Below are 23,395 nucleotides of genomic sequence, written 5' to 3' on the forward strand. Positions count from 1 at the left end.
GAGTAGAAAATGCGACGGTAGAGAGCTGTAGTCTTCGCGTCAGGTACTGAATGGATGGATTAAATTCATTTGACCTGACACCAAGTTATCTATTTATTGGAAGTGGTGTATTGAATTTCTCCATTACCAAAAGGGCAGAAGTCCTCAGTGGGTGGAATGCCTCATCTCACTTTACTCTTGAAGTGGGCAACAAGCTGAAGTTTTATTAATCTAAATTGACTCATAGTGTTTCTATGACAATATCACTTTCAACTAAATGGACAGACACTCGCTATTTATCAGAACAATTTTGTTTGTACAGTGTGTTCCGTATTCTACCGGCCCGCAAGACTATAGCAATCGCTGTGGGTATACAAAGAAATGTAGATGAGAAAGTATATCACAGAAGAGCAGAATACCTCACAATGAACTTCCAGCCTCACACTTACTTTAAGAGACACTAATTGTGTGAAAACGACCACACACTTCTAATCAAATCATGTTGTGCAGAATTGGCTGCTGCTTTTCACCCACAAAAAGTCACTCCACCTTACAGTACATTCTGTGAAGCGTTTTGAGACATCTCAACGACTTGATCAGGCGCTATATCAAATGCCAGGATTATTATTATTATTTGAGTTTAAAATGTGCTATTCGTAATGAAGTCACAACTATTGACAGTAACGGGAGATATATCTTAGCTGTCGCGCAGGGAGACATGTCAGTGTGATACCTGTCCTGACTGCTAGCACTTGCCATTTCGGACACTAGTTGTGAATGCTCTTATTGTGTTGTTTTTAGAAAATAAACATCAAATTCTCTTCACTTTAAAAAAAACAAGGCGTCCGGACATTTTAATAGCAGATGATGGCTGAGATTCATTTCAAAAGGCTTCTAAGTGAGGGCATGTTCTTTAAGTAACAAACATCATGAAGTTTTATTCTGATAAGTATGGGGAGTTTTCTAGTCATTCCTTGTCGGCCAAAACTGTCCTCCTGCAATCAATGCTAATACATGGACACTCAGTCTATGGCTAGAATACTTAAGCAGCTTATAACCCTCGATTCAAGTTAAATTGCATATATTACACAAAATAATGGGTGACGGAGGGATTAGAGACATTTTCATCTCGGGTCTGGCTATTTTATTAATACAGATATCAGCCAAACTCAACCAGAGACCTCACGGACCAGTGTCTAACCTACCAGGTGTAATTATTGTGAATGGTGGTGTGAAGCCATGTACAACCTCAACCAGGTAGAAACACAAACAGTGACTCTGATGATTCCCTTGACAGAAACTTACTGTAATGTCCAGAATAAACACTGCAATTTCCAGTGGCCAATGGGAATTTGATCAGTTTAGTCCAGAATTAAGGGCACATCTTGCCCTGTGGACAAATACACTTAGGAAATGAACCAAGACTGCCCTCAAACGCATTTCATACAGGGACCCATTTGGTCAATAGGAAGGAGAGACTTTCATAAGTTGCTGTCCTGTTGTTAGACTGGATTCTCTGAACTTTTTGTTAGATTGTTTGAGACACCTAGAGGTGTAGCGATTGTTGAATATTTTATTCTATTCAATGAATAATTTCTTTGGGAGCTTTTATCAGCATCGCTAGTATGACAGCATAAAGAATCAGAGTTTTCTTATTCACAGAATGAAGTGAAATTAAGAGGCTGTCGTTTTGATTTTTCTCTCTTACAATTACTTTAACACTGGCCCCTGTCTTACAGTCCGGCTCCATGACAGTATAGCAGAAGAAGGACATCACTATCTCGTGTTTGACCTGTAAGTATAGCTTCATATTTATCAGAGTTGGTAAAGCTTTCAGCATTCCTTCACAAAGCGCATCCTGTTCAAAGTTATGCAAATGTGTCCCCACAGCCTGATACATAACTAAAGCAATGCTAAAAGTATAAACAGATGCTAAATGAAATTGTGATTCGAAATTGCATTAAAAATATGATTTACATCTAATTTTTTTAATATTAATTGGTTCTAACTGTACAGGGAGAGAATTGCAAAACTTACAGAACAGAGGTAGCAGTTAGCCACAGAGCTTACCGTGTCTCTAACCATGTTGACACTGACATGGGAGTTGGACAGTGTAAAGGGAGCTTTACTGTGTCTCTAACACTGACCTGGGAGTGTGGACGGACGCACAGTGTAGAGGGAGCTTTACTGTGTCTCTAACCCTGACCTGGGAGTGTGGACACACAGTGTAGAGGAGCTTTACTGTGTCTCTAACCCTGACCTGGGAGTGTGGACACACAGTGTAGAGAGAGATTTATTCAGTCTCTAACCCGCGATACCACTGACCTCGAAAAGGCCAGGATGTTGATGCTGAAATGAGAAAATAATTTTTCAGTTTTTCAGAAATAATAGTGAAAAACACAAAATTCACCAAAACATTTGGTTAAATTACGCTCGAGAACCTCCAAAGATTTTATACAATAGATGACACTTACATTGCTGGTCTGACAGTTCCAAAGAGGAAAGAATTCAATATATCTGCAGGAAGTGGTTACATCAACCATCGCTGACAGATGGACACAGTTCAATTAATGGAACTGATCTGAATGTTTATTGAAGTGTGTTTGAAGGGCTCCCAATGTGTCTGAATCAGCAGTCCCGTAATTCACTCCAACCTGATAAGTGGCCAAGTTCATATCTCCCAGGAAATCCCAATTGAGAGAATTCTCCAGGCTCTAATTTCACTAACCTGAGACTTGCCAATAATATTAGTAAGTTTCACAAATCATCCATTGTTCAGTGTACTCTTTGCAGCCGAACAAGATAGCTTAATAAAGTGCGGACTGACGAGAGGGTTCACATTGCTACCACAGTTACAGTCACCTTCCTTATAAAAGTCATCAGATCGGATTCTCCTCAGGGGCTTGATGCACTGTGCAGTAAGGGAATGAGCCATACACATCTAGTTTATCGCTTGGCTGTGTTTGCTGGTTTCTGGCACTCAGTTAATTGAAACACTACAATTGGGAGGAGTGGATGAGATCAGTTTGATTGCTCCCCATTGCCTGTTGCTTGTGTTCGGATGTCAGCTGTAACGTCCCTTGCCACTGTCTGTCCTGGTCAACAATTCCCCCAAATAAAAATTGGTCGCTCCCTCCACGGCTGTTTGCGGGACACTGCTGTGCACAAACTGGCTGCTGAGCTTTGCCCACAGTTTATAGTCAATCCACTTTATACTATATTTTGCGAAGCACTTTGAGACGTCTCAACCACTTGATAAGACGTTATATCAACTGCAAGGATCAAGGACCGTAAGCTCTTGTTCTGGTTGTTTTTCTTAACCCTGCGATTACCAGTAAGGCCGGGGATATTCCTGTCAGGCCCTTTCATCGGACATAATGAAATGATACAAATCTCGTCAAAACATGTCACTTAGTTCCTCGGCTCCTCAGCAAGCCTCTCTCTCTGCTGTTATAATGACACGAATGACATAGAGGAGTTCTGTGGTTTTCCTTTCATCAGCATGAATGTGTTGGCTCTTTAACAAGGCAGTCACTGCGAGGAATAACAGAAGAAATGGCTAAGAGATACCTGGGGCTACAGCACAAATGTCAGAGCGTAACATCTCCCGCTCCCTGGGTCTCTGCTCCACAGTCACTGCTAAGCTTTAGCTTCCCGAGAGGATGCTCAATTCCACGCCAGGTTTCCACAGGAGATTGTCTGACTAACAGGATCCTGCTGAACTACCATTGGGCAGAATGTGTGAGAGTAGCGCCATGGACTAGACACCATCTCATGTGCTGCTGGAATATAATTAGCAATTTGCTGAAACGCAAGAGAAACAGTGTTTTGAAATACTGTGAATCAAAGAATTCTCAACTTTCTTTTCAAAACTCTCATTCTGTTGGTCTACTTAACCCTTTCATATGAAGGGGAGTGGATATCTGGAACTCTCTCCCTCCCCCAAAGGCTGTGGATTATGGCTGGATTCATTCACATTGTCCAGACTGAGGTGGAGAGATGTTTGTAGGTCAGAGTATCAAGGGATATAGGGCAAAGGCGGATAATTGGAGTTGAGGTACAGATCAGCCATGATCTTATAGAATGGTGGAACAGGCTCAAGGGGCTGAATGGCCTCCTCCTGTTTCTATGTTCCTAACCCTATTACCAGTAGGTCCAGGGAAATTCTTGTCTTGATTGATTTAGGTTTCATCTCACGCCTGTCGATCCTGAGACATTAACAATAGTAAAGCACCCTGATGTTAGCTCGATTTTGAAATGACCTATGCTACTCATTTATTCCCCACGTCTGTTTCTCTGCTCGTTAAATGAAGTAGATTTATTGATTGGCAAAAGCTGTTACTTGGAAATTTTGGCAAATTTTAAAGCCCCAAATAATCAAAATAATATAAGTTTAAATTTTTGCATAGAGAAACAGTGTAAACATTACCACAGTATATTTTCTTATATCTCTAGAAATTCCTTTGAACAGAAAGTCTTCTCTCTAGACCGTGCAGCGGCACCTTATTACAATTCAGGATTTTACAGCTAATTTCAGTTACATTTTCACATTTGTGTTAAAATGTAATTGAAATAGGTTCTAAAAAACAGAGAATGTGGTGGCTTGATGAAGGTTGTGTATTGTGTGTGACGAACTCTATTGTGCTGTGGTCACAGTGAAAATCAGGTCTCAAGCATTACATTTTCTTCTCAAAACCAAGCTCCGAAATAACAGGCTGGCAGCATCGCTCGCCTGATTAAATTATAGGTTTCACAGAAACTATGCTCAGTGCCTGTCCTCGGGCGCGGGCAGAGAAGGGGTGAAAAGCTAAAGTGATAGTCAGATTACATTGCAGTGCAGATCAATTACCTAATATATATGTCAATATTTCCTCTTAAATCTAATGAGATGAGACTTTGTTATGTCTCAGTGGGAAACCCTACTGGTCAGAGTGAACTGACACACACACACACGTCTAAAACCCGATCTGACCACTGGCTTTCACCAGAGTAATGACAGACAGACAGACTGACTGAATGACTGTAAATTACCCCAGAGGGTTTAGGGTTGAGAGGAGGACAACTTGTCACATCACTCCATCACTAACCAGTGTCAGTGGGTCAGGGGCAGTATTGTAATTGGCTGTTATGTGACTCTCAAACACATCCCCTGCACACACTCACTGTGTAGATTGACACTGGGCCGTGGACTGTCCCTCAGTGACAGTCATTCCTCCAGAGAGGAGCAGTGAACATTAGAGGAGAAGAAACAAGGAATAAGCCTTTCCCATCCAGGGCCTCAGACCAAACCTGAGAAAGCCTCCACTCTGCATCAAGAGAATTTAGATCAACTGTGTATTTCTCCCCAGTGGTGACTCTCAGGCTCTCTATCTGACATTGTGACTGTAATAAACCACCCAGGACGGCTGGGAACACAGCAGGGAGATAAGCCACTGGAAGAGAATAGACAACTTAACATTTGGAGTCTGACAGCTCTGAAATATTGATACTAATCCACTGGCTGATCGGCTGCAGAATTTGTCTGTTTTTATTTCAGATTTCTTTCCGTGGCAAGTTTTTAGTTAGTCCCTAACATGACATCGGGTTCGGGATAAAAACCGTCCTGCTCGACACGAGCCAGCTGTGCGACTGATGCTGGTGGAGGGATGGGGCCAGGGTTAAACACTGCGGATGTGCGGCAGGAGGATTCCTTAGAGTTTATTTGGATATGCCAGAGAGAAGGAGTAATCAGGCAGCGTTTTCCCCAGGAGATACATAGATGGAGACGATAGCCAGGTAGATTGCAAATGGCCTGTGGAATTTGCCTGATGGATTCCATGGCCCTTTTTCCATCCAGTGCCTTTCTTACCTCTTAAACTTTCTTCCTAACACACCACAGAGCAATCAAATTGTTTAATTGGCAACGGATTGTGAAAATGTAAGTAAAATAATCTCGGACTCTGGTTCTAATCAACAGAGCGTAGCCATCAGCCCAGCTCAGCCAGGCAAATCCCACCTCTTTCTCGGCAGATGAACGCCCGAGGATCCAATGCAGTTCATAAACACAATAGAGTTTCAACTAAAGGAGGGAGTCATCCAGCATATGAGCAAATGCTGGTCAGCCGAGCTATCTACTTCCGACACAAACCCCGTCTCTTTCACATTCCCTTTTGTTGCTTTTTATTGATGGTTCTGGGAGTTGTGTTATGTACACACAGCAATGAGTTTTCTCTCCTTCATTCCCTTCACAGAGTGACAGGTGGAGAACTGTTCGAGGACATCGTAGCCAGAGAGTACTACAGCGAGGCTGATGCGAGGTGAGGGTCGGTGTAGCTCTCTCTTCGACGCCTTCTTTAAACTGAGAAGATATTGAATTTGAAAGCTGCAGACTCTTTACTGTGGCTGATTATAATGCCAGCTGGGTATTGGGCACAGTTAAGCTGCGAGGAGGAGGTAGTGGGTGTAGAATGATGAACAAGAGAGAAATGTGCAGATAGCAGCAGTAATGAATAGAAAAGAACATGAAGGGTGTGACAGGGAGAGGGGGACGAAGAGCTTGAAAGCCAGTGGTTACACTGCGTCGCGCTCTTCTACAACCCATCCAATTCCCATTAACCCTTCCACCCCAGAGAGACATTTACACATCTGAGCATCTGGGTGCTGTCAGGGTGTGAAGTTTATCATCCTCTATGTAACGTCCTAGTGGCAGCTGGGGAGTTAATAGAAGAGCTCTTAGACAAGTTGCCTTACTTCACACGCCTCTGTTTACCCAGGACTCATTAGTCGATTGGAAGATCGTTTTCCAGGGGTAATAATCCCTTCCAAAAAAAAATGGTCACTCGATCCATGACTGTTTGTGGGACACTGCTGTGCACAATTAGGTGCCATGTTTCGCCCACAAAATAAAATTGATCCACTTTACAATATATTCTGCAAAGCACTTTGAGATGTCTCAACAATGTGATAATGACAGCCAGCCCATTTAAATATTCCCTCTTGATGTGAAAAGTGCTATGCAAATGTAATTTGCTGTTGTTGTTTCCTAAGTGTTGTACAACTACTGAAACTGAACGTTTCTTGCTATATATTCTCAGTCACTGTATTCAGCAGATTCTGGAAGCTGTGCTACACTGCCATCAGATGGGAATCGTCCATCGAGACCTCAAGGTGAGATGTCAGGGAGAAAACAACCTAGAATGCTTTCTTAGACATATAGCTCGTGAATCAATGCTGATTGATAGTGAGTTACTACCTTCTCTTTCTGTTTACTCGCCCCGAGACAGTGTCCTGCACGAAGGGCATGTTGTTGTTTTCAAAAGAAAAGTTGCATTTATTGGGAGAAATGATGCCCAGGTCTATCTGTGTGCAAATAGGATTGCGATCAAATGAAAACAAGTCCATGACTGGGGATTGGTTAACTTAGTGGGTTAGACACTGGCCTGGCGTTTCTCGACATGTGATTGTAATCAAGCCTAGATTTAATCAAGTCTGTCTGCAAACTGTCTGGCAAAAGGATTCTACAACACGGTGTTTTATTTCTTCTCTCGAAAGCCTGAGAACCTACTGCTGGCCTCCAAGTCTAAGGGAGCAGCAGTGAAGCTGGCTGACTTTGGGCTTGCCATCGAGGTGGAAGGAGATCAGCAGGCGTGGTTTGGTGAGTAAGGAACATCTCACATAATGAAATAGCAAAAACTGTGGCTTAGGGTCTACTTTCATCCCTGAAAACAAGGGATTGAATGCAGCTCAGACTTGTGGAGGAACGGACAATCATTCCTTCCTTGCAAGGATTGCAAAAAAAACAATGAAATTGTCTCTGTGTGTTTATATTGGGATTTCCCATTATCCAGACCAACAGAAATATTAGAATGTATTATGAATGGAATATAGTAAATATGGTTATGGATTTATACAAAAAAAATTGATCATTCAACCCATGACTGTTTGAGGGACACTGTTGTGCGCAATTGGCGTTTCAACCACAAAAATAGTTAACTCACTTTACAGTATATTCTGTGAAGCGCTTTGAGACGTCTCAAAGACATGATAAGGCGCTATATCAAATGCCAGGTTTATTATTATCATTTCCAGAAGGTGTCAGGTAAGAGGCGTGTTACAAAAATGAAGACCTGTGATACATAGAAGATTATAGAAGCAGGTAGACGGGTTTGTGTGGTGGGCAGATAAGTAGCAAGTGGAATTCAATTCTTATTTTTTGTGTTGTGCTTCAGGCTTTGCTGGCACGCCCGGCTACCTGTCTCCAGAGGTGTTGAGGAAGGATCCTTATGGCAAACCTGTGGACCTCTGGGCTTGTGGTAAGGAACTGTACAGAAAAAACAGAAAATTATGAGAAAATTGCAGGAAAAAGCATGTTATTATGGAGTAAACTAATAATACAAATTTTCAACTGATTGAAGATATGAGGGTAACACAGAACTGAACATCAGTTTGGCTTTTCAAAGTTTGATTGATTAATAGAATAGAAGTAGTAACAATGTCTGTGATTGTGGAGTCAAAGACCCAACTTATAACCTGTCTCCCTGTCTCTTCCGCTACTCTTGACAGGTGTCATTCTGTATATCCTACTTGTTGGCTACCCTCCATTCTGGGATGAAGATCAACACAGGCTCTACCAACAGATCAAAGCCGGGGCCTATGATGTGAGCGTTTACTGTACATTCATTGCTAATAATGACCCTATTCCTCCCAAGACACTTCGCAAAGAGAGGGAGTGTGAATAGTCCTCTAGAAAATGAATCACTCAATTTGTGACTTTTATGGAGTTTTGCTATGGCAAATCAGTCATTGCATTTGACAACAAATACACAGTAACTACACTTGACAGCAATTAGCTGTGAAGCGCTTTAAGCATTTTAATGTTATATGTTATAAAAATCTTTCTTCTAACTTCCTCAGTTTTCTTCTGCTGACAATCCTCGACTCACAACCTCTTGTTACTTATTTAATCCATCATTAACACTCATTGCTACTTACCCTCTGAAACCAATCAGAATGTTGAAAGCGCCTGTGTTTTTCACTCGTGTGTAGTTCCCGTCACCGGAATGGGACACCGTGACTCCAGAAGCAAAAGACCTCATCAACAAGATGCTGACCATTAATCCCTCCAAACGCATCTCAGCGGCTGAGGTTCTCAAACACCCCTGGATATCCGTACGTTTGTATTCAGGATAATATTCTAGTATTGTCAACTGGCTCTTTGCGGCAGACGAGTTAAACGGGTTTGAAATGATCAGAGTGCTAGTTACTCCTCTCGTCAGGTTTCACGTGGCATATTGTGGATAGTATTCGTTACCGAACCATATGGTTCTATAGGCATAAAGATGAGACAATAAGGCTGGTCCGCACTGATACAGCAGTGAACAATTTGGACCAGATGAATTATCAGCCTTGAAAATAGACTTAGGGGGATCTTAAAGAGAGACATAAAATGGTAAATGGAATAGAGAAAGTAAAACCAGTTGTGAGATAGATTTTGAGATATGCACAGTTACAAGAAAAATCTAAATTCAGAATATTAATCAATGATATCTTTCAAGTTTGATTTAGAAATGATAAATAATCCTGGAGGGCATTGTAGTACTTTTTCCAACGAATATTAATTTCTCATTATTAACACATTTCAAAATGTTTATTGTTTAATAGCATCGTGCTACAGTGGCCTCCTGCATGCACAGACAGGAAACCGTCGACTGTTTGAAGAAATTCAACGCAAGAAGGAAACTCAAGGTACATTTTCTTAGTTGTTTGACCACATGGAAAAAGACTGAGATCAGTTAGTGAGCACTGCTGGGAAACTGAAGCTGGTCAGTCCCCTTTAGGCTTTGATCTCCAAAGTCTGTGGTGTTGTAATTTCTGTTATTCTGCTCTACAATAAACTCAGTGATGACCAGAATCTTGGGTCTTAGGAACATAGGAACAGGAGTAGGCCATTCAGCCCCTTGAGCCTGTTCCACCATTCTATGAAATCATGGCTGATCTGTACCTCAACTCCAATTACCTGCCTTTGCCCATTTCCCTTGATACCTTGACCTAACAAATATCTATCCACCTCAGTCTTGAAAATTTGAATGGATCCAGCCATAATCCACAGCCTTTTGGGGGAGGAAGAGAGTTCCAGATTCCCACTGGCCTTGCACAGAATGACCGCGGAACACAAAATACCAGCAATACATATTTCACAAAAATCATGTCTTTAAATATAAACATATTGTGTATTGCAGGGTGCCATCCTGACCACAATGCTGGCCACCAGAAACTTCTCAGGTAAGGCAGAGCAGATGCTTCCTTCAATGTGCTGCCAATTGCGCAGCAACATTCACATCCACCATGTAAACCGCTGTGCTTCCATCGTGAAATCACCTGCATGTGAAGCCACATCCACTCAGTTCTAGTAGAGACGCTGCCTGGCATCAGGAAGAATGCTAGGAATACATGTTAATACCTACTCAGTCAGAGAGGATGCCCCAAACCTGGCCTGTAGAGATACACAAATAGGTAAGGTACACAATGGCCATATTGGGTTATCCAATTGCCATTTGGATATACATAATGAGAATAATCCACAACCTTAAAATATTAAATAATTAACTTGAAGAGCATTGTGATTAGCCAAAGGAACATGCCAAATTTGTGCCTTTTGTTTCTCCTTCCAATGTCCTCCCTCCTCTCCTGAATGTATCGGGGTACCATTCCTCAGTTCCTCCAGGACCTCCCTCAAATGACCATTATGTATGTGCGAGTCTAGAAAGTGGAGGCTATAGGACCATAATGTGAGGGCATCACAGCCAAACTCAACTTTTTTCCTCACCAGTCGTCTACACACATTTTCCAGTTATATATCACGAGGAGCAAGAACACTGGTTAATAGTTTCCCCCTTTCCCACTAGCACTGAGGCCAATATTATCCTTAACTGCTACCCAGCTGACAATAGCTATCCCAGCACAGTCTGGCTTCTATATGTAATATACATAAGTGAAAAGTGAGTGAACAGTCTGCTATCACAAACACAGTAATAATTGGGTTGGAGTTTGCTACAAGACTATGACACAGTCAAGAGACTCAAATGGTGGCTTAAACCAGGACAATAGTTCACATTGTCCTCAGAATCCCAGAAGTTTGCACTCCAACCCAACTGTTCTGCATCACCATTGTCACTTGACCATTACTCTGGGACTTACCATTGTGTGCTATGGATACCCGTCCACAGAATGTGCATTATTGCTTCCAGCAATCACTTCTGAGTTTCCATCTTTTGTTTGTGTGGCTATCTGATGTCACTGTTTCTCTTTTGCTTTGTTGGGCAAATGTTTGATTGTCCACCCTGTGTTGATTCCAACACAGTTAGGGGGTTATAATACCTGCACATCCCCTCACATGGGAGAGAGAAGCATTGTGCTGTGCAATTGCACTCTGCCATCCATGCTCCCCTCTATCCCAACAGGCTGTGTCCTGGCATCACTCACCCCCACCCATTGCCCAGATAGTGGGACCAGAGTGACACTGAGCCATACAGACCTGGAGGATCCCAAGTTAGGTCTCTGGTCGATGCTGAGTTAGCTGATCTCAGCCAGGCTGGCACTAGGGGGCACTATAGTTGGCCTCGTGGCTCCCTGGGCTTGGGAGAGGGGCAATACAATCAGCCCAGTTTCGCTTGCTGATGGCTGTGTGGTTGCTCCTGCTGAAGGTATTAGTGTTTGGATGGCACTGGGCTTGGTTGTGATGCCCTCTCTGCCAACATTTACCAGCTGGAGTCCCACATGAAGAATGACCACTTGGGCAAGGTCAGCACTCTGGGAATTGTCCTCCGGGACACGTTAGCACCTTCAGGAGAGGAGGGGAAAATATTGGTGACGAGAGAGAGTTTACCGCTAACACAATGCAACCCCTGTTCTTATTCTGTCTTCCTTCCTGAGCTAAGGTATTGGGTTTTATTACTTAAAGTTTCTATCCCTATCTTTCCTGTTAAACCATTCCAGCACTAACCAACATTTTACCAACAATTGGTAAGTAATCAGTGATTTTTGACATAAAAATACTGATGTTATCATTTTTTTTTGCAAAATAAAAGAAGACTTGGGAGTGTTTGAAGTCCTCGGATCTGCTGCCAATACACCCCAAGCCAGCTGTTATTTTATACGTTAACACCTTTCTTCCAGTCACATGATTAATATCATGCATTTGCTTCTCCAAACAAGGCATTGTAACATGCACGTACGTCACTCATAGAGTTTGATATGCAAAGAATTATTCCAAATGGATAGAGAGTTGGCATGATGGCAACGCACTGTGCCAAGGCATCTGGGTTCACCCCTATGATTGTGTGCCTGGCAGTCTGAGCACGGACATGAGGGAGAGGGGGCGATGGAGAAAGCAGCAACAAGTGTTACCATAGAAATTTAAGGCACAGAAGAAACCCATTTGGCCCATCGTGTTAATACAGATCCCATCTACACCCGTACAATACAGTGTGAAGACTAATTTGGAACCCCGCACCCCCAAAAAAGACTTGAGTATTGAGCAAATCACGAAGGAAAATATGAAAAAGATAGGGAAATCCATCCCTCAAATTCACTCACAGTTTTCAGAAGTTGACAGATTTTAACCCACATTGATGCACATTGTGATCCTTCTCTCTGACAGGATAGAGGTGTGCTCTGTTAGGCTGATGTATATTCCACTGCCCACGACAGGTCCTATTCCATTCAGAAAAACATAACTGTAACATGTCTCTTCAGTAATGCAAATTGGGGTTTCTATTGCTCTCTGGAGTTCCACAGATAAATCAAATTGTTATGCAGTACAGTGAGTGCTCACATCTGTGGCCGAGAATTAAATCTGCTTTCAATGGATTCAGGAGATACCATGGGACAGAGCGAGGAATACACTGCCTGTTACACAAGATTGCCATTGGTACAGAATACAGTCACTGGGTTTGGTTCATGCATGTACCAGTTCCACGCTTTGTATGCCTTTTTTTTCTACTTGCTTTCCATTAACAAGCAACTGCTTACTATAAATGTATTGATCAGAAACATTACCTCTCAATGTGATGTATTTATGATCCGGTTCCTTTGAAGACTCAATGCTTTGCAGCTTTTGAAAATGCCGTCTCTTTTTCATCCTGTGAAGAGTCTGTTAAAAGTGTCCTGAAGAACTGTGACGCAGGCAAGGTAAAACAGAGACACTTCAGTCCCAAGGGGAGAGAGCCTCTGTCTTCTTCCCTGTGGGTAAAATGTACCAATCTATCAGTGGCTAGGGTGGGTGGTAGAGGCCGAAACATTGGACTTAGCTTGATGTTGTAATAGAGAACAGTTGGGTTAGTGTTCAGGATAGATTTTATCAAATGGGCCAATGGCTTTTCTTCATTTCAACCTGCTTTTTTTTGATGTTATGAGAATACTTCCTCCTTCCCCCAAAAATATATTGTAGCTTCCCTCAGTGATTCAGTGTGAAGTGTTCTGGGGCAGAACTGGCTCTAGAAGCCAAGACTGGAGAAGCCAGACAGGTCCACTGTGATCCCATGCAGATGATCTCAGCCAGGGTGATGGTGGATACACTTCAATTGACCTCAGCGATCCTGACTGCCGCGGAAGTCTCAGTCATGCCACTCATTCCCCTGCCACGTGCCTACGAATGGAATTGGATGAACACTTACTGTGCAGCATAACACAAGAAGAAAGACCACTAGAGTGTGGTAGAGAGGGCACTTGTGCAACTGGATCCCACTGCAAGTCAACAACAACTTACATTAATATAGCACCCCTCATGCAGTGTAGTGTCTCAGAGCGTCAGGAGAAGAGGGAGGAAAGAACTGAGAACTGCACAGTTTGAATGTTCTATTCGGGGCTGATAACAAGTGCAGCTCTATCTTACAGAATGAGATGGTCAGGATATTGCTTATTCCTGGAGCCACAGAGGGAATTTTAATTCAGTTTGTAACATCTCAACATGTATTTCTTTGCCCCATTTTGCAGGAGGAAAGAGCTCTGTGAACAAGAAAACAGATGGTGTGAAGGTAGGACCAAAGTTTTTACTTTGGATTTAATTTTCATTTTCTATCGAACAGGAAACTTTCAAAAGCTTATTTATAAATGATCCTGTCTGGCCTGGCCAAGTGGCTGGGTCCTCATGGTGAGTTTATCAGCTGTTTCGCAGCGAATTTGCCCCCGAGGTGTGAACATTTACCAGATTTGTGACTTGGGAGTTTTTCCATTGTAATAAGCTCATGGAAATCCATTGCTTCCACTCTTACTAATTGCGGTTGTTTTGGTTTTTGGTGAATTTTGGCATGTGTTGGTGCTGGGAAACAGAACACTTTCCCATTCAAGGCATCTCCAGAGTCAACATCAAGCACTCTCTCGGTCAGGCACCATGTCCCAACAATGTGCCTCAAGTTTAGGATTACAATAGCGCCCTCCCTACTGCAGCAGTGTGAGTTTTGAGTTCCACACATTCCCCGGGGTTTGCTCAAATTAAATTTGCCTTTTTAGTACTAAACTCAATATAGTGCCAAGTGTTGTACTGTAAGCCAATGCTCATTGGATTTAGGAATGTCCAAAAACATCTCACACAGGACTCTTGCAGCTAACTAACTTGGGAGCCTTTTATTGGGCTGGATTCAAACTCAGGTCCCACGGGTGCAAAGTCAATGTCACAGCCCATAGTGTATGATAATCCACAGCACACTATGTTTGCCAACATCTGTCTGTCATCGCAATCTGCTTGCGGGTTAAGTACCAGGAGATTTCAAGTGTAGAACACTTCACACAATGGATTAATCCTGCTAACTCCTGTAATGTGGATTCATAAGGACCATTGGAGATATTTACACAAAAATATAAACTTTAGTTTAAAGCTTAAGAGATCCCTTTTTTATATTCAGAAATACTTCTGTTCAATATCAGACATGCCTCCCATTGTTGGCCTGTAGATTGAGATTGCAAATAATAGTAATAATCATTCTATTTGTTATAGATCCTTTATCGTGTTGAAATGTCCCAAAACCAAATTGTCTCTGAGTCATCATTTGAAATGATTCCAGAAACTCATCCTATCCTTTGAAAACACCATTTATTATTTGCTAAATTCACCAAGGAAATGACTAACCCTATTTCTTTAGTACATATCACAAACAACTTAAGTGACAGGAACAAACTAATTCTTTCTTTGTCTTTCACAAACCTACGCCTCCCCCTGTTCATCTTGCCTCACTCTCTTGACTGCTGTGCCATCTTTTCCACCCATCCTATCCCTCGCTTTTCCTCCCCTCGTTGCCACATGTTCCTAACCTCATCATTGTTATTTTCCCTCTACAATATCTTGTTCTGCTCTATCCTCTTTGCTCCTCCATTGCACTGAAATTGAAAATCTCCACCGATTGACTCTTCTACACAATCCTTGCCTTTTCCAACCCTCCGTCCCCCCGCCCCTCCCTCCCTCCCCTCCAGAAGAGGAAGTCTAGTTCCAGTGTTCAGCTGATGGTAAGACTTTTTATTCCTTAGATTCATGACCTTTCCAACCTGCCACACTGTTAGTGGAAATACAACTCCTACAATGAACATTCCTCATCCTTGAAATAAAGGCTGCTCTTGGGGATTGGGTGGTGCAGTGTCTCTGGCTTCTGCCTTTCATCTCTGGAACCTGACTTTGAATTCAGGCCAAACATAGAGGACAACATTTTCCTCTATCTGGTGGCTGTCACGCCCTTAATATGACCCTAAATTGGTAATCGCATTCAGAGAAGGTGGCAGGTGTAAAGATTGAAAATGTCACACTGGTGCAGTAGAAAGCGTCCTTGGAATTGGGGCAGACAAGAGGATACTTTTAATCATTACTCTACTCCTGAACTGGGAGTGCTTCACACTGACACAGGGAAACCAAAATGGGAAGGTGTTCCATTTCCCAGCACTAACTCCCCTTACCCCTGATGATCACAGAATTCTTTGACGAGAATTCACTGAATCATCACAGATTTCACCGAGCGAACAGTTATTATTAGTGGGGGCTATTGCCAAGGCTCAATCTCATTCTTTCTCCTCGCCTTGTGTCTGCAGAATCACTGCAGTGCCAGGCACTCATACAGTAACAGCAGCTCATAACAATTAGCTGTCTCTCAAAACCCCTCTTTCCCACTAGGAAGATTACGTGAACAACAAGGTAAAAATATCCGAGCTGAATAACACCAAGAAGTCAACCTCAACGATTGATGCTTCTGTAGCAAAGCTTCAATATGAAAATAATCAGAACTGATATACATTACTGTTCTAAAATCTTACCATATCGTCAAAATCACACATTAGGAGGCAATAGGAAAGAAGACCATGTGATATCGATATTTTTTAGTCAAAAAAGATTTGCTATTCCTGATCTCAGTGAGAGAGGCAGTGAGCCTCAGGCAATATGACACATTTGGTGCATTTGACATGTTCTTATACGTTATAATCGGTGATCAGTAGGTTTTAGTATCATAGGTTTGAAGGGACTTCAATGTGGAGTTGGGTTGCATGGAAATCTCAGCTTGGTTTGGATACTATCAAGCATGGTGCTGGGTTTCCGCCTGTGTCAGAAATCCAGCTGACCAAGAAAATAGGTTATGAAGTTGCTTCAATATTTTGAGTTATACTGTGGTCAGTTTGTGGATTGCTTGCTTAGCTTAGGTTACTTCTGCTGGTGACTATTTTGTCTTTCCTCCTAGGAATCCTCAGAGAGCACAAACACCACAATTGAGGATGAGGATACAAAAGGTAAGGCTGGTAGAGAAAGATTCTGATCTAGTAACCTGCAAGATTCCCAAAGCATAAAACAAGGTAATGATGGGTGTCCTGCACCCACAGAATCATTATCCAGTGAAAGGAATATCAAGAAAATTGGCTGAGAAGGAAAAGTAATCAAAGATCATTATAATACCAATCGATGCATTATTATCACAGAAGGACGATACAATAAAAAGAGCACAGCAGCTTCACGACAGTAGTTTCCTATAACTTTGATGAAGCACAGGAAGGAAATGGCTCTGTGGGATGTGTTTTTGCCAATGGTGCGTTCAAGCAACCCTTGTAGAGATGCCTTGAAGGAGAGCCTGAGGCAGTCAATTTACATTTTTTTTCCCTGGCATTTTCAGTGCGTAAACAGGAGATTATTAAAGCAACTGAGCAGCTGATAGAAGCAATCAGCAATGGAGACTTTGAAGCATATACGTAAGTCCATTCGATGTCCGTTTTATCATCATTCAGGAATAAGATTGGCTACGTTTGTACCAATTAACAGATGTTCACTTAGCTTCATGAGTTATCTAAAAACATTATTGCTCAGTGTTAAATGTGCGTCATTATCTCAGAGACAGCATATCCTAGAATGTTTATAGCCCAATCAATGTGTCTGTGTTGATGCTAGTTTCATCAGTTGCAAATAATCTCATTAAGAGCCTTTTCTTTGATAAAACTGAAAACCCAACTAATGAAGTTAGCCATTGTCACAGCAATGACTTGACGTGTGCCGTCACTTCACAATAGGAAATGCTGATTGTACCAGGGCAAATAAAGGCATTTATGGTCTTACCTAAAGGTTAATCAATTGGCTTCCATTGTAACTACGATGTTTTGGTGTTACAGGAAGATGTGTGACCCGGGTGTCACTGCATTCGAACCTGAAGCTCTGGGGAACCTGGTGGAGGGGCTGGACTTTCACAGATTCTACTTTGAAAACTGTAAGTAACTATTGTCCCTTCATGTAGTTTGTGATATATTTTTAGAGTTCAATTTATCTCTGCCCTTTCAGTATTGTAACTATTCAATAAAACCTATGCAGGGCTATGGGGTAAGCATGGGGGGAGTGGGTTAGTTGGTTGCTCCTTCAATGAGCCGGCAAGGGTGGACCCTCTCCAATGCCAAGAGGTGACACAGCCAGAGTGTCTTGACTTTAAGTGTTAAAAAGTTTAAACAGTCTTGCGTTCATTAATTTAACGCATGAACACATGAATTCTTTTCAATAAGGCCATGGATGAGTTCTTGGGCTTATGAAACACTTACATATGAGCTGTAATATCGTTGTTTGTTGTTGAACGTTGCATTTTCCCCAGTGTGGTCCAAGAACAACAAGCCTGTCCACACCACCATCCTGAACCCTCACATCCACCTGATCGGGGACGAGGCGGCTTGCATCGCCTACATCCGCATCACACAGTACATCGACAGCAATGGCCTCCCGCGCACCGCCCAGTCAGAGGAGACACGCATCTGGCATCGTCGCGATGGCAAATGGCAGATAGTTCATTTCCATCGATCAGGAACTTCATCTGCACTTGCTAAGTAAGGGCTCGGAGGGAGCACGGCTGACTGTCATTGACAAACCAACGGTTAAGGGGCACGGGGCAGGAACCAGCAAAGCTGAACTCAGAAGGAGATAGAAATACACCAAGAGCAGTTAAGCTTTGGGTTTTGAAAGCCTGTAGATTGGAGAAGGAAAGGGAAGCGTGAGTGAATCAGAGACCTGGAGAAGTCTTGATTTCAACACAGTGACCAGTTACCTACCATCAGGATGAGGGCAAGGATGGTGGTGGGGTAACAACTGGCAAAAGAACTGAAGGCAGCGGGGAAATACCTCTCCGATAAATCTTCTGCATGATTGCACTGCAAATTGCATCCATAACGGGATGGGGGCGGGAACAGCAACTGACAAACTCGGGAGGAGGGAAGGGGGAGAAGAGTGGGATATCCACATTGAATTGTGAAGCTCACTGCCGCCACCTACTGGTGGAAAACCAACAGTGAGCAAAAATCCGTTTTATTCTCATTCCAGCGCTGGCATAAGTGGGAATGAATGGCATTATTCCCTAAAGAGGAGGGAAAGGAAGCGAGTGATCCAACGGATAAGCCGTCTCCTCTGTTTGTTGACTTGCAGGGTCCAGTCTGTGACTGAGTTTTTGGAGTAATCTTATCCTGGTTCCTCGTAAACTTGGATTCACAGCCCCAAACTGTACCCGTTTCACATTGGATTGACAATATAGCACTTAAACGACAAGCAGCGTGGCTGGCGCGGGGCATTCTCGGTTGGGTTTGGAGACAAGTGACCCTGGTGATGGATTTCCGCGCATGTCAGATGCCTTGGCTGCTCCTTTGAGGTCTTAGCAAAGGAAACTTTTGTCCTTGTAGTCCTGGTTTTGAATGTCAATCGGAACCGGTCACTGACAACGTCTCCATGGGTGTGCATATAAAGCACGCACAGTATAGTAATAACCACCTCTGTGTTGTGTCCCCGCAGCTGAAGGTGCGAACTGCCCGGTCTCTTGCTGCTAAACCCACGAATGACTTGCTGCATGCAAGGTGTCTCTTCCATCACCTCACGGCTCTCCACGGGCGGAACACTTGGTGGGATATCTGATGAGCTGAAAACTGGATTAAGCTTCACAAACTCCGTGTAACACAGGGCGAGGACAAATTTCATACATCGGTCATTTTTTTTTATTTGTATCTTCAAAGGCAATATCTGTGGTCCCGCATGCTTTCCGACACTGCGATAGGCAGTAGATAGGATGTTCAAACTGTTAAAACACTCGTTTTCCAAAATTATGGATCTGCATGCGTTTTTTTAATTATATAATGGATGCAAATTGTAACAGGATCTCTACAATTGTAGAAGACTGCAGGAGGCTGAACATATCTGCCACTTTAGTATATATATATATATATCTCCTTCAAAAGCTAGATCTTTACTGCAACGGAGCCTTCCAATTAAACAGACAATAAATAGCCTGGATGTGGAGTGGGATCTGAGAGACAGAATCATACAAAATGTCACTCATTTTGGGTACTCCATGAATACATTACGCATCTATGTGTGTATTTATGTATGTATTTATATGTGTGTATAGTGTGTGTGTGTAGTGTGTGTGTGTATGAATACATGACATATATATGTGTGTATGTAAGTATTTATATATATATATGTGTGTGTGTGTATGATTACATTACGTATGGAAGTAATGAATGGAATTCATGGTATTAAATGAAATACTAACACTATCAGCATGGAACTTCCTGCCTTCCTATTAATTCTGATAATCGTTTCATGCGACAAATTGCTGCAACAAAGGCCACGGTTAATAAGGAGGGAAGAATTCCTCTCAATGCAATATCTATTTTTAAATAGACGTGATTTGTTTCGTACTTCAGGTTGCAACTAACTTCCTAACTAGCCAAATCACAACTGTATGAATCATGTACAGTATCCACTAAAGAGAAGTTTCATCTGACGATAACACCATTAGACCCATTGTGTTTGAGATAGTTGTTGGCTTTTGTTTACATGAGGAACATTGTTCCTGTTTTAACGAAAATCTGTACTTTGCCTTGGATGCCTAGAGCTATGATTTCACTCTCTGGATCTCCATCGAATTGTTGTCTAGGTCTCTCTGTCCTATGCTCCTTATTCACGTCCAATAGGCTGTTGTATTAACAGGAACACCTTCTTAAATCAGCAGAGGAGCATAGGACTTTTGTTTGAAGCTTCTGACTAGCTAGGCGGACTGCAATGGTCTTTTCTGGCCCTATACTGGACACTCCTATGTTCTCTTCTCTCGCCTCCAATGCAGAAGTGACGATGGCAAAGAAACACTGAGCTGGACTAACAGACACCGAGTTTGACAACTGAACGAAACTGCATGCAAAACAAATATCTTACGTTTCAGCACAGGAGGTCAAACAGATCAGCTCAAAGAGGGAAATTGTCAGGGAAATAAAAGCCCTTTTTGTTTGTTGGAGACTTTTTTTGGCCTAAAGCACATTGAGCTGGTGACGGTGTTGACGTTGTGTAAGAAATGTTTTTTGTTATTTCTGAATGTGCCAAATTCTTTTCCATGGAAGAATTCGAATGTGATTGGGTTTCCAGCATGCGATTCCTGGTGACGTTAATGTGTTTGCCTTTCTGTAACGTGCAACTCTTTATGGAAAAAAAATGGGTATTTATCTGAAGCTTCCTGTTACAGTACTTTGTGTAATGGATCTTTTTATTCTCTCCCCATCCCCTGCTCATTCTATAGGTCAGTGTTCAGTTAGTGGAGCTCCTCTCTGCCTCGTGCTAGTCAGTCTGTGACCCTTCTTGTGTACGTCACTGCGGAACTAGTCAGTATGTAGCTCGGCACCTCAGAGAATCGTGTGAGGCAGAAACTGGAAGGTGTTAAATTGATCAAGAATAGTGTAAACAAGGGTATTGATCTGGCTATATTGCCTCATGGCGTTTGTGTGCAGCTGAGCACTGATCCAACTGATCAGAGCATCAATATCAATCACTCACTAAGCTCACGTACAAACTCCTTGGGAGGTAACAAGCTCCCAGTTTCATATTAATTCAATAGACCAGCAGTACATCAGGCCTGGGGTGTGTCTTATTCTATGTACTGACAGGTCTGCTCCAGATTTATTCCTGTGCTGTGTGAGCAGTAACTAGGCAATGGGACCAACAGAAAGCCTCCCGACACACATTTGTGCTTTCCCTTTCAAAATCAAAGGCTTTTACGAGAAATTAAACAAGTTCACAAACAGCTCCCCGACTCCAAATAAAGCAGCCAGTCTTTAGCTGTTTTTGAGGGAGAAGCGATGGGGAAAGAGTCTGTCACTGGAATTTGGGGATTCCATGCTGCAGGGAGCATCGAGTTAAGAGTTTCCAAACACTTCCTGAAATTGAATTCTGGACAACCCTCGCTGACAGATTCTATCTCAGGATGTAATAGACAGACAGTCTGACTAAAGTACATCTGGTGACATGGACTGCGTGGATAATTGGGCAGCAGAGCTTCATCGTGTTTCTTGTCATGGAAGCATTGTGGTTCCAGGCAGTTGCTGACTCAGTTTGTATTGCAAGGGAGAATCTACAGCACAAATCTGGCATAGAAAATGAGCACAGAACTCTTTCTGATCTCAGGCTTGAGGCCAGTCTATGTTGGGTAACCTCATGTTACTTTGTTGACAACTCAATTTTGATTTTAATTGATTTCCTTCCTGATATCTTTCTCTTCACAAAGCCGTGAACATTCCCAATAAAGTTGCTGATAAAATTCTAGCTGCGTTGATCAGGAAGGTTTTACTTTCCAATGAACTTTATTTGAGATTAATAGCTAGGTGATGCCAAGCTTCGAAAACCCAAGATTGTAGAGGAAAGGGAAGAGCCTCCAAACTTTGGAGGGGAAAGCGAATGAAACATGGAGATCCCATCAGGTTTCAATTAACAATAAGGTAGACAATCAGACTGTGAAATTGGCATCACCTGACTATTATTATGCCTCAGTTTAATTTGATTTCTCTCCTGCTCTTTTCAATCCTAGCAGTTTCCTGTACTGTGAGCCTCCACCCTAAATTTCTCAATAAAAATAATTCCAAAATCAAAGGCTGGAATAAACATATCACAAATTTCCGCAGTGAAGAACTTGGCAAAAATTAAACAACAACAAACTGCATTTGTATAGCGCCTTTCACATCGGATTGTTGGGCTGTGAATATGTTGCAGTGTTGTAGCTCAGCGGAACTGAGGATAAGTGCTTGGGATCCGGGATGTGTACTGTTGAGTTATGCATGTTGGAAATATATTTTTCTCTCTCTTGCTTGCTTTTACTTAATGGCTTCAGAGAACAAACTGAAACAGATAATTGAGTGAACATGTGCACCATTTGTAGAGCTGGTTTTGCTGGCTTAAGCCTTTGTACTGGACTTTATCTGTGGGAGGGCAGAGGGCGGCTGCTTTTGTATTGGTATTGTACTGTGAATTGACTCAATGCCTTCTGTACACTTTGTAAGTGTTTTTACTGTACATTGTTGTAACACTTAAAACAAATAGAAATTAAGCAAACTTTTGGCTTGGAATCCGATTAATGGAAGCTCATTGGTAATTGGTATCTTGTGAATATTTTCATTGGTGTTTACAAATAAACAGATTTTATCAGGTTATTTGGCCTAAAACCTATTTTTAATTCAACACAATCTATCTATAGCTAGAGGAACTATGTGAAACCCCAACTTAAATAGACTTAAAATCAATATGTTCTTTATAGCAAATCTGGTTTTAATTTCATGTGGGGAATATTCTTGGCCTATATTGAGATTGCAGATATTTGTAATGAGCTTTCACTTTCCTATTGGAAAACAGCCGCGCCTCAGATTCTGTGCAGAGAGATTCAGTCAAAGAGATTCAGCCAATAATGTTTGGCGATTCAGTGAGATGAACTTCAGCTAAAGATTGGAAGGTTTAGGGCTGATTTGATCAAAATATTCTAGATTCTAAACAGTATTGATAAATTGCACCCAAATAATATGAAAACTCAAGCTTAGAAGAGGTCAGGTGAACAGAGAGGTTAAGAGTAATAATTCTACTAGAGAGCATTGAATATGTGTTATGAACTACCCAAGAAATAAGAGGAGGTAGATTGTATCT

General features: G+C 42.1%; 1 protein-coding gene across 3 annotated transcripts in view; it reads left to right on the plus strand.

Moving 5' to 3' along the window:
• Positions 1-19,842, plus strand: part of LOC103188234 (calcium/calmodulin-dependent protein kinase type II subunit alpha) — a 49,046-nt gene extending 29,204 nt beyond the window's left edge. Inside the window, exons 4-19 of one of the 3 annotated variants that reach the window (XM_007908143.2) lie at positions 1,719-1,773; positions 6,210-6,275; positions 7,053-7,125; positions 7,510-7,612; positions 8,187-8,270; positions 8,521-8,615; positions 9,004-9,126; positions 9,619-9,702; positions 10,197-10,239; positions 11,953-11,979; positions 13,951-13,991; positions 16,671-16,719; positions 17,097-17,172; positions 17,587-17,681; positions 18,054-18,282; positions 19,235-19,842. In XM_007908143.2, coding sequence (XP_007906334.1) covers positions 1,719-1,773; positions 6,210-6,275; positions 7,053-7,125; positions 7,510-7,612; positions 8,187-8,270; positions 8,521-8,615; positions 9,004-9,126; positions 9,619-9,702; positions 10,197-10,239; positions 11,953-11,979; positions 13,951-13,991; positions 16,671-16,719; positions 17,097-17,172; positions 17,587-17,681; positions 18,054-18,282; positions 19,235-19,238 — 1,247 coding nt within the window. In that variant the 3' untranslated portion in view covers positions 19,239-19,842. The remainder of the gene's footprint in view (positions 1-1,718; positions 1,774-6,209; positions 6,276-7,052; positions 7,126-7,509; positions 7,613-8,186; positions 8,271-8,520; positions 8,616-9,003; positions 9,127-9,618; positions 9,703-10,196; positions 10,240-11,952; positions 11,980-13,950; positions 13,992-16,670; positions 16,720-17,096; positions 17,173-17,586; positions 17,682-18,053; positions 18,283-19,234) is intronic. The other 2 variants (XM_007908147.2, XM_007908145.2) reach the window with 2 other exon arrangements.
• The last annotated feature ends 3,553 nt before the right edge of the window (positions 19,843-23,395 follow it).

Source organism: Callorhinchus milii, unplaced genomic scaffold (genome assembly GCF_018977255.1).
Source record: "Callorhinchus milii isolate IMCB2004 unplaced genomic scaffold, IMCB_Cmil_1.0 Scaffold13, whole genome shotgun sequence".
NCBI classification, from domain to species: domain Eukaryota; kingdom Metazoa; phylum Chordata; class Chondrichthyes; order Chimaeriformes; family Callorhinchidae; genus Callorhinchus; species Callorhinchus milii.